Here is a 12,432-nt window from a genome sequence, read left to right on the forward strand (position 1 = left end):
AGCCGACCCAAATATAAGCCAACCAGGACCCTCACCTGAGTATAAGCCAAGGGGGGCTATTTCAGTCCTAAAAAGGGGCTGAAAAACTCGGCTTATACTCGAGTATATATGGTACATCCGTCCCACTTGTCAGTTTTCTTCTTGAATTGCTTTGCTTAGAACTGGACACAGGGTTATTATTCCAGGTGAGCTCTGACCAAAGCAGAAGAGACTTGTAGACATTATTCTCCTATTAATGCAGCTTAGAATTGTATTGGTTTTTTTCGCTGCCGCATCACATTGCTGACTCACGTTCAGCTTGTGGTCTACTAAGGCTCCTAGATCCCTTTCCCATGGACTGTTTTCAAGCCAGGCTTCCCTGGAAAGAAGGTTTAAGCCGGTGCAAAGCTTCCCAGGTTTAGTGAAAGGCAAATGAGCCAGATAACTGAGTCCAAACAGGCCCTGTTCTGTCATGTGCTGGGCCTGTAACCGATTGTCTATTATATAGGACGTACACTTTACGCCCAGCGGGAAGCCAGGGTGCCTAAAGAAAGGTTGTTGAGGAATTTCCCTGAAAAGATGGCCTTGAAGTCTTTAAAGAAATAACGAAGTCTATATTGACGAAGAAATAATAAATCTTCAAGGAATCTTGTCCCCACAGGACAGGCGATTGGCTTTGAATAACTGTGAAAACCCTCTTATAACCTCTCCCAGGCTATCTGTTATCTGGGCCTAGCTGGTCTGGGACCCACTGCCGACTCCAAGTGCGTCTGGGTGCCGAGTGGACCTACCAGCCAAGGCTTGCAGATGTTTCTGTGCTGTTGTTCTGTATCCCTGGACGGTCAATATCCCTGGTGTTCTTGAAATATGAAGCTTTTTACGGGACGAGCTGGTCTATAGATGAGCTTCCTAAGTGAGACTAACTTAAAAATGGCTCCTTCCCTCCCAGAGCCCTGAACAAGGGGCGGAACCAAACTTAATGGTGATTGACAGGTGGCCTGTCCTATGATTGCAAACATTTGCAGAAAGAAAATAAAGCTGAAGTTTCTGGTACAGCTGTACCAGCACAGGCCCAGTTGCATAGTTTTGTCATGAAATGGACACACAAAGTGACAACTCCCCCCCCCCACCCCCCGACTTCTCTGTTTCCTTCAGGGAGAAAAGCGTCCTGGTCTCGTCCAATCGCAAACTGGAGCGGAAGGTGAAGGAGCTCACCATCCAAATCGATGACGAAAGGCAGCACGTCAATGACCAGAAAGACCAGGTGGGTGGTGAGGAAAGCGGAGAGCTCCACTCGTGGTCCTTCCGGTAGGACTGAGAAATGCTGGAGAATTATATAGTCCCGTGATTCCCAAAAGTTGATCCTCCAGGTGCTTGGGACCTCTGCACTTGCAAACATGTGAGGGTAAAATTCATATAAAATTCATATATAAAATTAACTAGCTGTGCCCGGCCACGCGTTGCTGTGGCGTTGTCTGGTGGTGTTGGTGAGAAATTGTTGAGGTAGTGGTGGTATTGAATGTCTGTTGTATGGTTGTCTTTATGTTTAGTATGCACACTGAAGTGGATTATATGGTAGTGTGGACTCAAGATAATCCAGTTCAAAGGAGATAATATAAGATTATAAATGGGTTATATAGCTGTGTGGAAGGGCCTTGAGTCTACACGGCCATATAATCCAGTTCAAATCTGATAATCTGCATCTTATAGGCAGTGGGGAAGAGGCCTAAGTAAGGCCTAACTCTGCCTGTCCCCTGGGCTGAGTAGATTGCTAGGAGACCAAGTGGGCAGAGCTTAGCCTTCTAACTGGCAGCAATTGGATAAAAACAATTATTCCTCTCCCTCTAATTAGGACTTTATTTTTCTTTTCTTTTTGTTGTATGAACGTAGAGGCATGGATGAGGGGCTGTGCTGCCAAGTTTAGTGTTTCTGGGATGTGTAGTTTTGTTGTTTTGTCCTAGGCCGAAATGTCATTACCCTTTTATATATATAGATGTATATATATAGGAACAGATATACAGGTACATGGAAATCTCTAGCTATCTATATTTACATAGGATTTGCAAAGACCTGTAAACATATGAGGGGAAAATTCATATATTAATGTATTTGTAGGGGGAACATCTATATAAATATTTAGAAGCTTTGGGGCATGCATTTGCCCAAGAAAGAAATGCAGGCAAAGCCCCCCTCAAAACAACCTTGTCCTCTTTTCTCCTGCCCTTTCCCACCTCTTTTCTTTCTCCCTTTTTCAAACTCTAAAAGTAGCCAGAAAAGGCTTTTTCAAACTTCTCTCCCCCTCCCAGAAAAGCCTACCTCATGTTTGTTTCCTTAGGAATAAAAAGAAATACACACCTTCTGTGGCTCTCTTTTCCCTCCTTCCCTCCCTTTGGATTCTTGCAATAATAGTAATAATAATAATAATAATAATAATAATAATAATAAAACTTTCTTTATACCCTGCCACCATCTCCCCAACGGGGACTCGGGGCGGCTTACATGGGGCCATGCCCAGAGCAAAACAATATAACAAAATATAAATACAACATAACATAGAGCAATTAAACAATACAATAAGTAATAATATACAATATACACTACAACGCAAATCAAAGAAACAGTAAAAAAACAGGGCCGGCCGCATGAATACAAAGATAATCGGGTGGGAAAGATAAAGGGAATGGAGGCCACGGGGAGCAGGGACATACGAAAGTAGTAGTAGTAGTAGCAGTAGTAATAATAATAATAATAGTAATAATAATAGTAATGAATCGTGCAAATTTGCAAGAATATCTTTTTTTTTCTTCCCCTTCTACCCATGCAATCTGGCTTGCAAGGGTTTCTCTCGCACTCTCCTTTCGCTTTTGAAAACATTCACTTCTTCTCTGTCTTTTTCTCAGAAAAAAATAAGATAACCAGCCTGGGAGGAGAAGCAGAGGAGGGAGGTTTTGGAAAAGAAAACATACTGTGGCCTCCAGGCTCCGCTGCTGGCTTGGCCTTGACCCGAATATAAGCCGGGGGAGGCTTTTTCAGCTCATAAATAAGGGCTGAAAAACTCTGCTTCTCTTCAAGTATATACGGTATATCTTTGTGTCAATAATAATAATAATAATAATAATAATATCACACAGTCCTAGACACTTGGGAAGTGTTTGACTTGTGATTTTGTGATATGAAATCCAGCATGTCTATCTTGTTTGCTGTGTCATAATAAAATAATAATAATAATAATAATAATAATAATAATAATAATAATGATAATACATCACACAGTCCTAGACACTTGGGAAGTGTTCGACTTGTGATTTTGTGATATGAAATCCAGCATATCTATCTTGTTTGCTGTGTCATAATAATAAAATAATAATAATAATAATACTAATACATCACACAGTCCTAGACACTTGGGAAGGGTTTGACTTGTGATTTTGTGATATGAAATCCAGCATATCTATCTTGTTGCTGTGTCATAATAAAATAATAATAATAATAATAATAATAATAATAATAATAATAATAATAATAATACATCACACAGTCCTAGACACTTGGGAAGTGTTCGACTTGTGTTTTTGTGATATGAAATCCAGCATATCTATCTTGTTTGCTGTGTCATAATAAAATAATAATAATAATAATAATAATAATAATAATAATAATAATAATAATACATCACACAGTCCTAGACACTTGGGATGTGTTTGACTTGTGATTTTGTGATATGAAATCCAGCATATCTATCTAGTTTGCTGTGTCATAATAATAATAATAATTATTATTATTATTATAATACATCACACAGTCCTAGACACTTGGGAAGTGTTTGACTTGTGATTTTGTGATACGAAATCCAGCATATCTATCTTGTTTGCTGTGTCATAATAAAATAATAATAATAATAATAATAATAATAATAATAATAATAATAATAATAATAATACATCACACAGCCCTAGACACTTGGGAAGTGTTTGACTTGTGATTTTGTGATACGAAATCCAGCATATCTATCTTGTTTGCTGTGTCATAATAAAATAATAATATGGAAATTAAGAGAAAAACTATTAGCTTAGTTCCCAAATCGAGGTCTCCTTTGTCATAGAATCATAGAATCATAGAATAGTAGAGTTGGAAGAGACCACATGGGCCATCTAGTCCAACCCCCTGCTAAGAAGCAGGAAATCGCATTCAAAGCACCCCCGACAGATGGCCATCCAGCCTCTGCTTAAAAGCCTCCAAGGAAGGAGCCTCCACCACGGCCCCGGGGAGAGAGTTCCACTGTCGAACAGCTCTCACTGTGAGGAAGTTCTTCCTGATGTTCAGGTGGAATCTCCTTTCCTGTAGTTTGAAGCCATTGTCCCATTGTGTCCTAGTCTGCAGGGCAGCAGAAAGGAAGCTTGCTCCCTCCTCCCTATGACTTCCCTTCATGTACTTGTACATGGCTATCATGTCTCCTCTCAGCCTTCTCTTCTGCAGGCTAAACATGCCCAGCTCTTTAAGCCGCTCCTCATAGGGCTTGTTCTCCAGACCCTTAATCATTTTAGTCGCCCTCCTCTGGACGCTTTCCAGCTTGCCAACATCTCCCTTCAACTGTGGTGCCCAAAATTGGACACAGTGTGATTCCAGGTGTGGTCTGACAGTATTCATTGGTTGTCAGAGAAAAGTGGGGTATAAACACTCATAATAAGTAAAATAATAATAAATGAAGGGATGCTTCGTGATCTCAGATTATATTTTGTCTCGCCTCCTTGCTTTGAGCCTCGGAGAGACGCAGAGCAGAGCGGAGGGTGGCTCCCTTGTAGGCAGCCTCCAAAGAGAGCAGAGCCCCAAACTCAGCTTCTTCGTGTCCCTTCTTCCTTCCCTTTACGTAGTTGAGCCTGAGGGTCAAGGCCCTGAAGCGCCAGGTGGACGAGGCGGAGGAGGAGGTGGAGCGCCTGGAGGCCGCCCGGAAGAAGGCCCAAAGGGAGCTGGAGGAGCAGCACGAGTTCAACGAGCAGCTCCAGAGCCGCATCAAAGCCCTGGAGAAGGACCTCTGGTAAGGCGCTCAGGGGGCTTTTCAGGGAGTGCTTCCCTCTGTTACCATGCCACGTAGAGGTGGGGAAATTGCGGGGCGTAAGGGAAAGGTAAAGGTTTCCCCTGACGTTAAGTCCAGTCATGTCTGACTCTGGCGGTTGGTGCTCATCTCCATTTCTAAGCCCAAGAGCCGGCGTTGTTCATAGACACCTCCAAGGTCATGTGGCTGGCATGACTACATGGAGCGTCGTTACCTTCCCGCCGGAGCGGTACCTATTGATCTACTCACATTGGCATGTTTTTGAACTGCTAGCTTGGCAGGAGATGGAGCTAACAGTGGGCGCTCACGCCACTCTTGGGATTTGAACCTGGGACCTTTCAGTCTGCAGCTCAGTGCTTTAACACACTTTGCCACCGTTATTACATTTAATATTTTTCTCTATTATTGTTGCTACTATTACATTTATTTTACTCTGTTTTTATTATTATTAATAATACAGTAGAGTCTCACTTATCCAAGCCTCGCTTATCCAAGCCTCTGGATAATCCAAGCCATTTTTGTAGTCAATGTTTTCAATATACCGTGATATTTTGGTGCTAAATACGTAAATATGGTAATTAAAACATAACATTACTGCGTATCGAACTACTTTTTCTGTCAAATTTGTTGTATAACATGATGTTTTGGTGCTTAATTTGTAAAATCATAACCTAATTTGATGTTTAATAGGCTTTTCCTTAATCCCTCCTTATTATCCAAGATATTCGCTTATCCAAGCTTCTGCCGGCCCGTTTAGCTTGGATAAGTGAGACTCTACTGTACATTTATTATTTCCCTCTGATCTTATTATCATTATTGCATTTACTATTTGACTCTATTTATTATTACTTGTATAATTTTCCTGTATTATTTATTATTATTATTATTAGTATTATTATTATTACTATTACATGTCTTATTTTACTAAATTATTATTAAAAGGATACATAAGCACATTTACATTGAAGAAGATGAGAATAATGATTTGATCAGAGTTGGACAGTCTTATCTTACATTTGAGCTTTATGTCAATATTCAAAAACATTGAACCTACCGGTGCCTCAATTAATGTACAGTAGAGTCTCACTTATCCAAGCCTCGCTTATCCAAGCCATTTTTGTAGTCAATGTTTTCAATATATCATGATACTACTTTTTTGTCAAATTTGTTGTATAACATGATCTTTTGGTGCTTAATTTGTGAAATCATAACTTAATTTGATCTTCAATAGGCCTTTCCTTAATCCCTACTTATTATCCAAGATATTTGCTTAACCAAGCTTCTGCCGGCCTGTTTAGCTTGGATAAGTGAGACTCTACTGTATTATTATTATTATTATTGTTAACATTGAGGCTGGGTGGCCATCTGTCAGGGGTGCTTTGCTTGTGCTTTCGGTGCACAAAGGCAGAAGGGGATTTATTTATTTTTATTTATTACAATATTTATATCCCGCCCTTCTCACCCAACAGGGGACTCAGAGCGGCTTACAATAAAACGCATATATAAAAATTATACAGTGCAATATAAATCAGTTAAAAATTATTATTAACTTACATCAGTATTCATAAAACACATTATAAATAACAGGTAGGCGTGTTCCTGTATTGGACTAAATGGCCCAAAGGGTCTCTTCCAACCCTCTTTATTATTATTATTTTATTATGTCACAGCAAACAAGATAGACATGCTGGATTTCGTATCACAAAATCACAAGTTGAACACTTCCCAAGTGTCTAGGACTGTGTGATGTATATTATTATTATTATTATTATTATTATTATTATTATTATTATTATTATTATTATTATTATTGTTAACATTGAAGCTGGGTGGCCATCTGTCAGGGGTGCTTTGCTTGTGCTTTCGGTGCACAAAGGCAGAAGGGGGTTGGACTCAATGGCCCAAAGGGTCTCTTCCAACCCTCTTTATTATTATAATTATTATTATTATTATTGTATGACACAGCAAACAAGATAGACATGCTGGATTTCGTATCACAAAATCACAGGTCGAACACTTCCCAAGTGTCTAGGACTGTGCGATGTATTTTCAGATGATGCGTGCGGATCCCAGTCGGGTGGCCTTTTGCAGCTGGCAGATCATGATTTTGTCAATACCTATTGTTTCCAAATGCCGGCTGAGATCTTTTGGCACGGCACCAAATGTGCCCATCACCACCGGGACCACCTGCACTGGTTTCTGCCAGAGTCTTTGCAGTTCAGTCTTGAGGTCCTGATAGTCTTGAGTCTGAGTTATTATTATTATTAACATTAACATTGAGGCTGGGTGGCCATCTGTCAGGGGTGCTTTACTTGTGCTTTCAGCGCACAAAGGCAAAAGGGGATTGGACTCAATGGCCCAAGGGGTCTCTTCCAACCCTCTTTATTATTATTATTAATTATTATTATTATTATTATTATTATTATTATTATTATTATTATTATTATTATTTTATGACACAGCAAACAAGATAGACATGCTGGATTTCGTATCACAAAATCACAAGTCGAACACTTCCCAAGTGTCTAGGACTGTGTGATGTATTTTTGGACGATGCGCGCAGATCCCAGTAGGGTGGCCTTTTGCAGTTGGCAGATCATGATTTTGTCAATGTCTATTGTTTCCAAATGCCGGATGAGATCTTTTGGTACGGCATCCAGTGTACCCATCACCACCGGGGCCACCTGCACTGGTTTCAAGTTCAATCTTGAGGTCCTGATAGCGGCTGAGTTTTTCCATTATTATTATTATTATTATTCACATTGAGGCTGAGTGGCCATCTGTCAGGGGTGCTTTGCTTTTGCTTTCGGCGCACAAAGGCAGAAGGAGTTGGACTCAATGGCCCAAAGGGTCTCTTCTAACCGTCTTTATTATTGTTGTTGTTGTTGTTGTTGTTATTATTAATTATTGCTTGGTGGCCATTTCATTATTGCTATAGTCTGGCCCTCCAATGGTCCGAAGGATCGTGAACTGGCCTCTTGTTTAAAAAGTTTGGGGACCCCTGCTTTAATCCATTCTCAAACTTTATGATGAAAAATGCACAAGTGTAAAGTCTTCTCCTCTTTGCCTTTTCTCCCTCGTGACCCAGGCGCAAGGCTGCCCGCTCCACGGCCGAGTCCTCCCTGAAGGACGACCACTTGAGCTCGGACGAGGAATTCGACAGCGCCTACGGCCCGTCCTCCATCGCGTCCCTCTTGACGGAGGCCAACCTCCAGACCAGCTCCTGCTAGCGGCTTCCGCCTCTGTGGAACCGCATTACGGAACAATTTGCAATCCAGCAAAACGATGTGTCACCTCCGCAGGTTCCCGATGAGGCCGACCTTCACGTAGAGCAACTGTAGATAGAATAGATGCCTTGTATCCAGAAATATGTGATTTGTTCAGGAATGGGGTTGGAGAGAGACAGAGTGGGAAACAGGATTGAATAATACCGAACCTTTCCCCGTGGCGATCCTTGATCTGGTTCTCAGGGCATTGGTGAACGACTACGGAATAGCATCTTCCCCGTTCCTTTCCTTTTTGATAACCAAATTCGAATTTCCTTCTGTGTATATATCGGGGTGGGGATTTCGGGGGTATTTTTTGTTTTGGTATGTGCCTCGACCGCATGTGGACCGAATTGGATGTGCAATAATGTAACAGGGGCAATGGGCGAATGTGTCTTGTGGGGACGGCGGGGCCCCGATTTTCTCTGCATGTCGGCCTTGAGCGGAAGGGATCCCGGGGTTACAGAACCGTCGATCGTTGCATCTTGGTTTGTGCTTGGAAGACCCTCACGATTTCGGCCCCTCTTTCTCCGGCCGCTTCCTCTGTTGCTGTGCCTGGTGTTTCTGGGTTCCCGGATTACTCTTTCACACTTGATTGTTATAGCGCTAGAGCTCCGCTTCGGCTTCCATCCTATGGGATTGAGAGACGGACACTTAGGATCCTCAGCCAGAGAATTCTAGTGCTTCCCTAAACTACAGATCTTTGGCTCCCGTCGGAGCTAAAGTAGAATCTTGGACATACCCTTCTCTCCCTAAGCAAAGACACCTTCCTTCAGTTAAAGAGATTCTTGAGTTTTCGGATAGTCACCGTCACCTTCTCTTTGGGGCTCAGGGAGCACCTCTCGCCTCCTCAAATGCTGCTGATATGTGCTTTCTCCTTTCTGCTTTACGGAAGGGTAAGTAGTTGGACATTTGAGTCTCGATGACCAATGTTAAACTCTTTGTTTCCATTGGAAAAAAGGACAAAGAGGTGGCACAGTTTCCATCTCACCCGTCTTCAGATTGTGCGGAGAGAGTTTTAACACCAGGGTAAAATATTCAGTCACAAGTTCACGTGAAATGCTCGATTTCCTGAATATCGGCTTCTCCCCCAAATGAATATTTTTTTAGGTTGAGATCCCCCATCTGTTAGTAAGTGGCCTTCCCTTTCCTTCCAGCCTTTGGAATGAAGCTTGATGCTGGAACTAAGGACCCCGCAAAGCAGCATTCTCCAACCCAGTCCTCTGCAGAAGTTGTCAAACTTATTGCACCTTTGCTGCAAGGGAGAGGGGGGTGAGAGTTGAAGTATCTCAACAATCCCAGGATGAAGTCTAGACCTCTTTACGGACTGAAAGGAGAGAAAACGTTGCATAGCACTGCGTTGGTATTGCAGTAATCCTGGGCATCCTGATGCAATGGTACCATAGACTTTGGGATGGTACTTTCCCTGTTAAGAGCTAACCCACCAGGCCTGCCTTTTCGACACTAAAAATCATGTCCTGCACAGGTTTTACTTTTCTGATTCTGGAAGCAAAGGGAGGCTCAGGGCAAGATTGTGGTGACAGCATTGCAGACCTAGGCATATATTCTCCCAAGCTGGTTGCCTTGTTCTGGTCCTTCTTAGCCCATCAGCCAACCCAATGGATGGTAAGGACACGAATGCCAGTGGGTCGTTCTCTATCTTTTTGGTATAACTCAGGAGCTGCCAATTCACTAAACCAGAGATGGGAAACCATTACAGAGAGAAGAATTGAAGTCTTGCCGAACTGTTGTCACAAATTCAGCCGTTGTCCAATGAAAATTACATTATACGAGGGCTATCCAGAAAGTAGGTTACGTTTTGGATTTTAAAAAGGACAGAGTATAGGATAAATCATTTACCATATGCAGCTGAAAGACACATTCCAAGACTACAATCTCATGTAATCCCCATTGAAATTTAGGCACGTTTCATATAGATAAATCAATTTGAAAAGTACTGCTCCAGTAAATTTGCCGCCTCTCTCCTCCGTTTCCAACAATGGGGGCGTGGCTGGCAGCGCGGCGTTTTGGCTACGCTGCAGTAAGGGAGAAGGGGGAAGAGCTGAGGACACAAGCGGGGAATTTACTGGAGCAGTACTTTTCAAACTCATTTATCTATATGAAACGTGCCTAGATTTCAGTGGGGATTACATGAGATTGTAGTTTTGGAATGTGTCTTTCAGCTGCATATGGTAAATGATTTATCCTATACTTTGTCCTTTTTAAAATCCAAAACGTAGCCTACTTTCTGGATAGCCCCCATGTATACAAATAACGTTAATGGATTAAATAGCCTGTATAAAAGAAGGAAAATAGGGCACCAACTTAAAGAAGGGCTGTACGATGTGATATCTCGATAAGGATTGTTTTTTGAGTGGTCTTACTCTGTCGAAGGCTCCTTTTCTTCTGTTCTCCTCTGCCTCCCTGCATATTGTATCTCCAGCAAGAGCGCCAGCACCTTGCCAAGTTTGCATCATGCAGGTTACTCTTTTGCAAGTCCCCGTTCCTGACCGCTCTGGGTACCCCGCTGCATTCACCCTGCAGATTATAGCTACCGAATCTCCGTAAAGGGCTGCTTCTCCCCTGTTTTCCTCGACGGTACGGACTTCAGGGATCCCTCTCTCACCTCTCCAGGCCTTGCACCAAGTGCCTTATTGCGGACCTGTCCCTGAAGGTGTCCTTTTCTGGCGGAGAGACGTGTTTCGCATCGCGCCGTGGGCAGTGGTGTTTTGCACAAGCGTGTGCCTTTGCACCAAAGGGGAAAGTCCCCGTTTCGCTGGCGTCTGGCTTTCCCTCTTGGAAGGTACAAAAAAAAAAGTGAGAAGGAGAATCCTCCTATTTCTGGGTCACCTTGAATGGCATGGAGTTTGGTGACAATCCTGCAAAGTTGAACTTCCTTCAAGCACTGAGGTGGAATGACATCTTCCCAACCTTTTGGATACATGGCCAACGAGTCAGGCTTAGTAGCCATGGAGGAACCTACGGAGATAGCTACGGAATGGATGGCGTTGCGGTTGGAAAAACCATCTTCTGTCCATCCTCTGAAGAGCTTTGGGGCCAGGTTGCTGTGAGTTTTCCGGGCTGTATGGCCATGTTCCAGGAGCATTGTCTCATGTTGTTTTGCCTGCATCTTTGGAAGGCATCCTCAGTGGTTGTGAGGTTCTCAGTGGTTGTGAGGGAATGCTTCTGGAACATGGCCATTCAGCCCGGAAAACTCACAGCAACCCATGAAAGCTTTTGATAACACATCTCCAAGTCTATCCACCCAAACATCACGGCTCTGGCCTCCACTTTGAACCCGATCGAGATGATGTTTCCGAGTGATCAAACTTTATAGAACTATGTGGCACCATTTTTACCACGTTGGTGCCGACGATACCAACAAACAGTCAACGGAGGACAATTCAGCTTGTGTTTCAATGCTTTGGTAGATACCAGAGACCCATGGCTGGTCCGTCATGGATCATGAAGAGTTCTATAGATACACAATGTTTTGAACGTCGGAATTGGAACAACCACCACTTTACTTGTGGTTCTAGGCAACTTTGTCTTCCACCTGTCAGGCACCTTTGTGTGGTCCTTATTGTCCAGGGTTGGCTAGATCAGACTTCTTCGGCATCACCGAATCCATCAAGAAAACCTTGAAGTCCTCCAACGAAAATGGGTGAAATCCCACAAATTTGGAGGACTAGAATGATAGTGTAGGATTTGGATCGTATTGTTGACAAACGTCTACCCAAGATGAGCTGTGATCCCTCGATGCGTTTTCGCGAAGGATGCGGAATCCGAGGCCGAATGCCGAGATCTCCGGAGCCGTCCTTCGTTTTCTTTCTTTCTTCGAGCAATGCAATAATGACACACACACAAGTGGGGAGTAAACCCGATCAATGTGGAATGTTTCCTCCCGGTTGTGTGCACACATATCTCGATCGGACTTGTACAGTTTTGGGAGAAAAAATGGCTGCTAATATAATCCAATCCGGGTTGGTTTTTATGATTTGTACCTTTTGATTTCCTTCCACAGATTTTATTTTATTTTTTCCCTTTTACTAAGAAGACGATGAGACTTGTACATTGATTTTTTTTTTTGGAAATAAAGACATTCTATATTAACCTCCTGTTGTCTTGGAATAC

The 12,432-nt window shown here is 42.6% G+C and overlaps 1 protein-coding gene across 6 annotated transcripts in view; it reads left to right on the top strand.

Annotated features, from left to right (window-relative positions):
* Window positions 1–12,411, top strand: part of cgn (cingulin) — a 138,725-nt gene extending 126,314 nt beyond the window's left edge. For all 6 annotated transcript variants that reach the window (XM_062965276.1, XM_062965281.1, XM_062965279.1 and 3 more), the window contains 3 exons: window positions 1,135–1,243; window positions 4,851–5,014; window positions 8,121–12,411. In XM_062965276.1, coding sequence (XP_062821346.1) covers window positions 1,135–1,243; window positions 4,851–5,014; window positions 8,121–8,262 — 415 coding nt within the window. In that variant the 3' untranslated portion in view covers window positions 8,263–12,411. The remainder of the gene's footprint in view (window positions 1–1,134; window positions 1,244–4,850; window positions 5,015–8,120) is intronic.
* Window positions 12,412–12,432: the final 21 nt, after the last annotated feature.

The sequence above is a fragment of the Anolis carolinensis genome, unplaced genomic scaffold (genome assembly GCF_035594765.1).
Source record: "Anolis carolinensis isolate JA03-04 unplaced genomic scaffold, rAnoCar3.1.pri scaffold_14, whole genome shotgun sequence".
Lineage (NCBI taxonomy): Eukaryota > Metazoa > Chordata > Lepidosauria > Squamata > Dactyloidae > Anolis > Anolis carolinensis.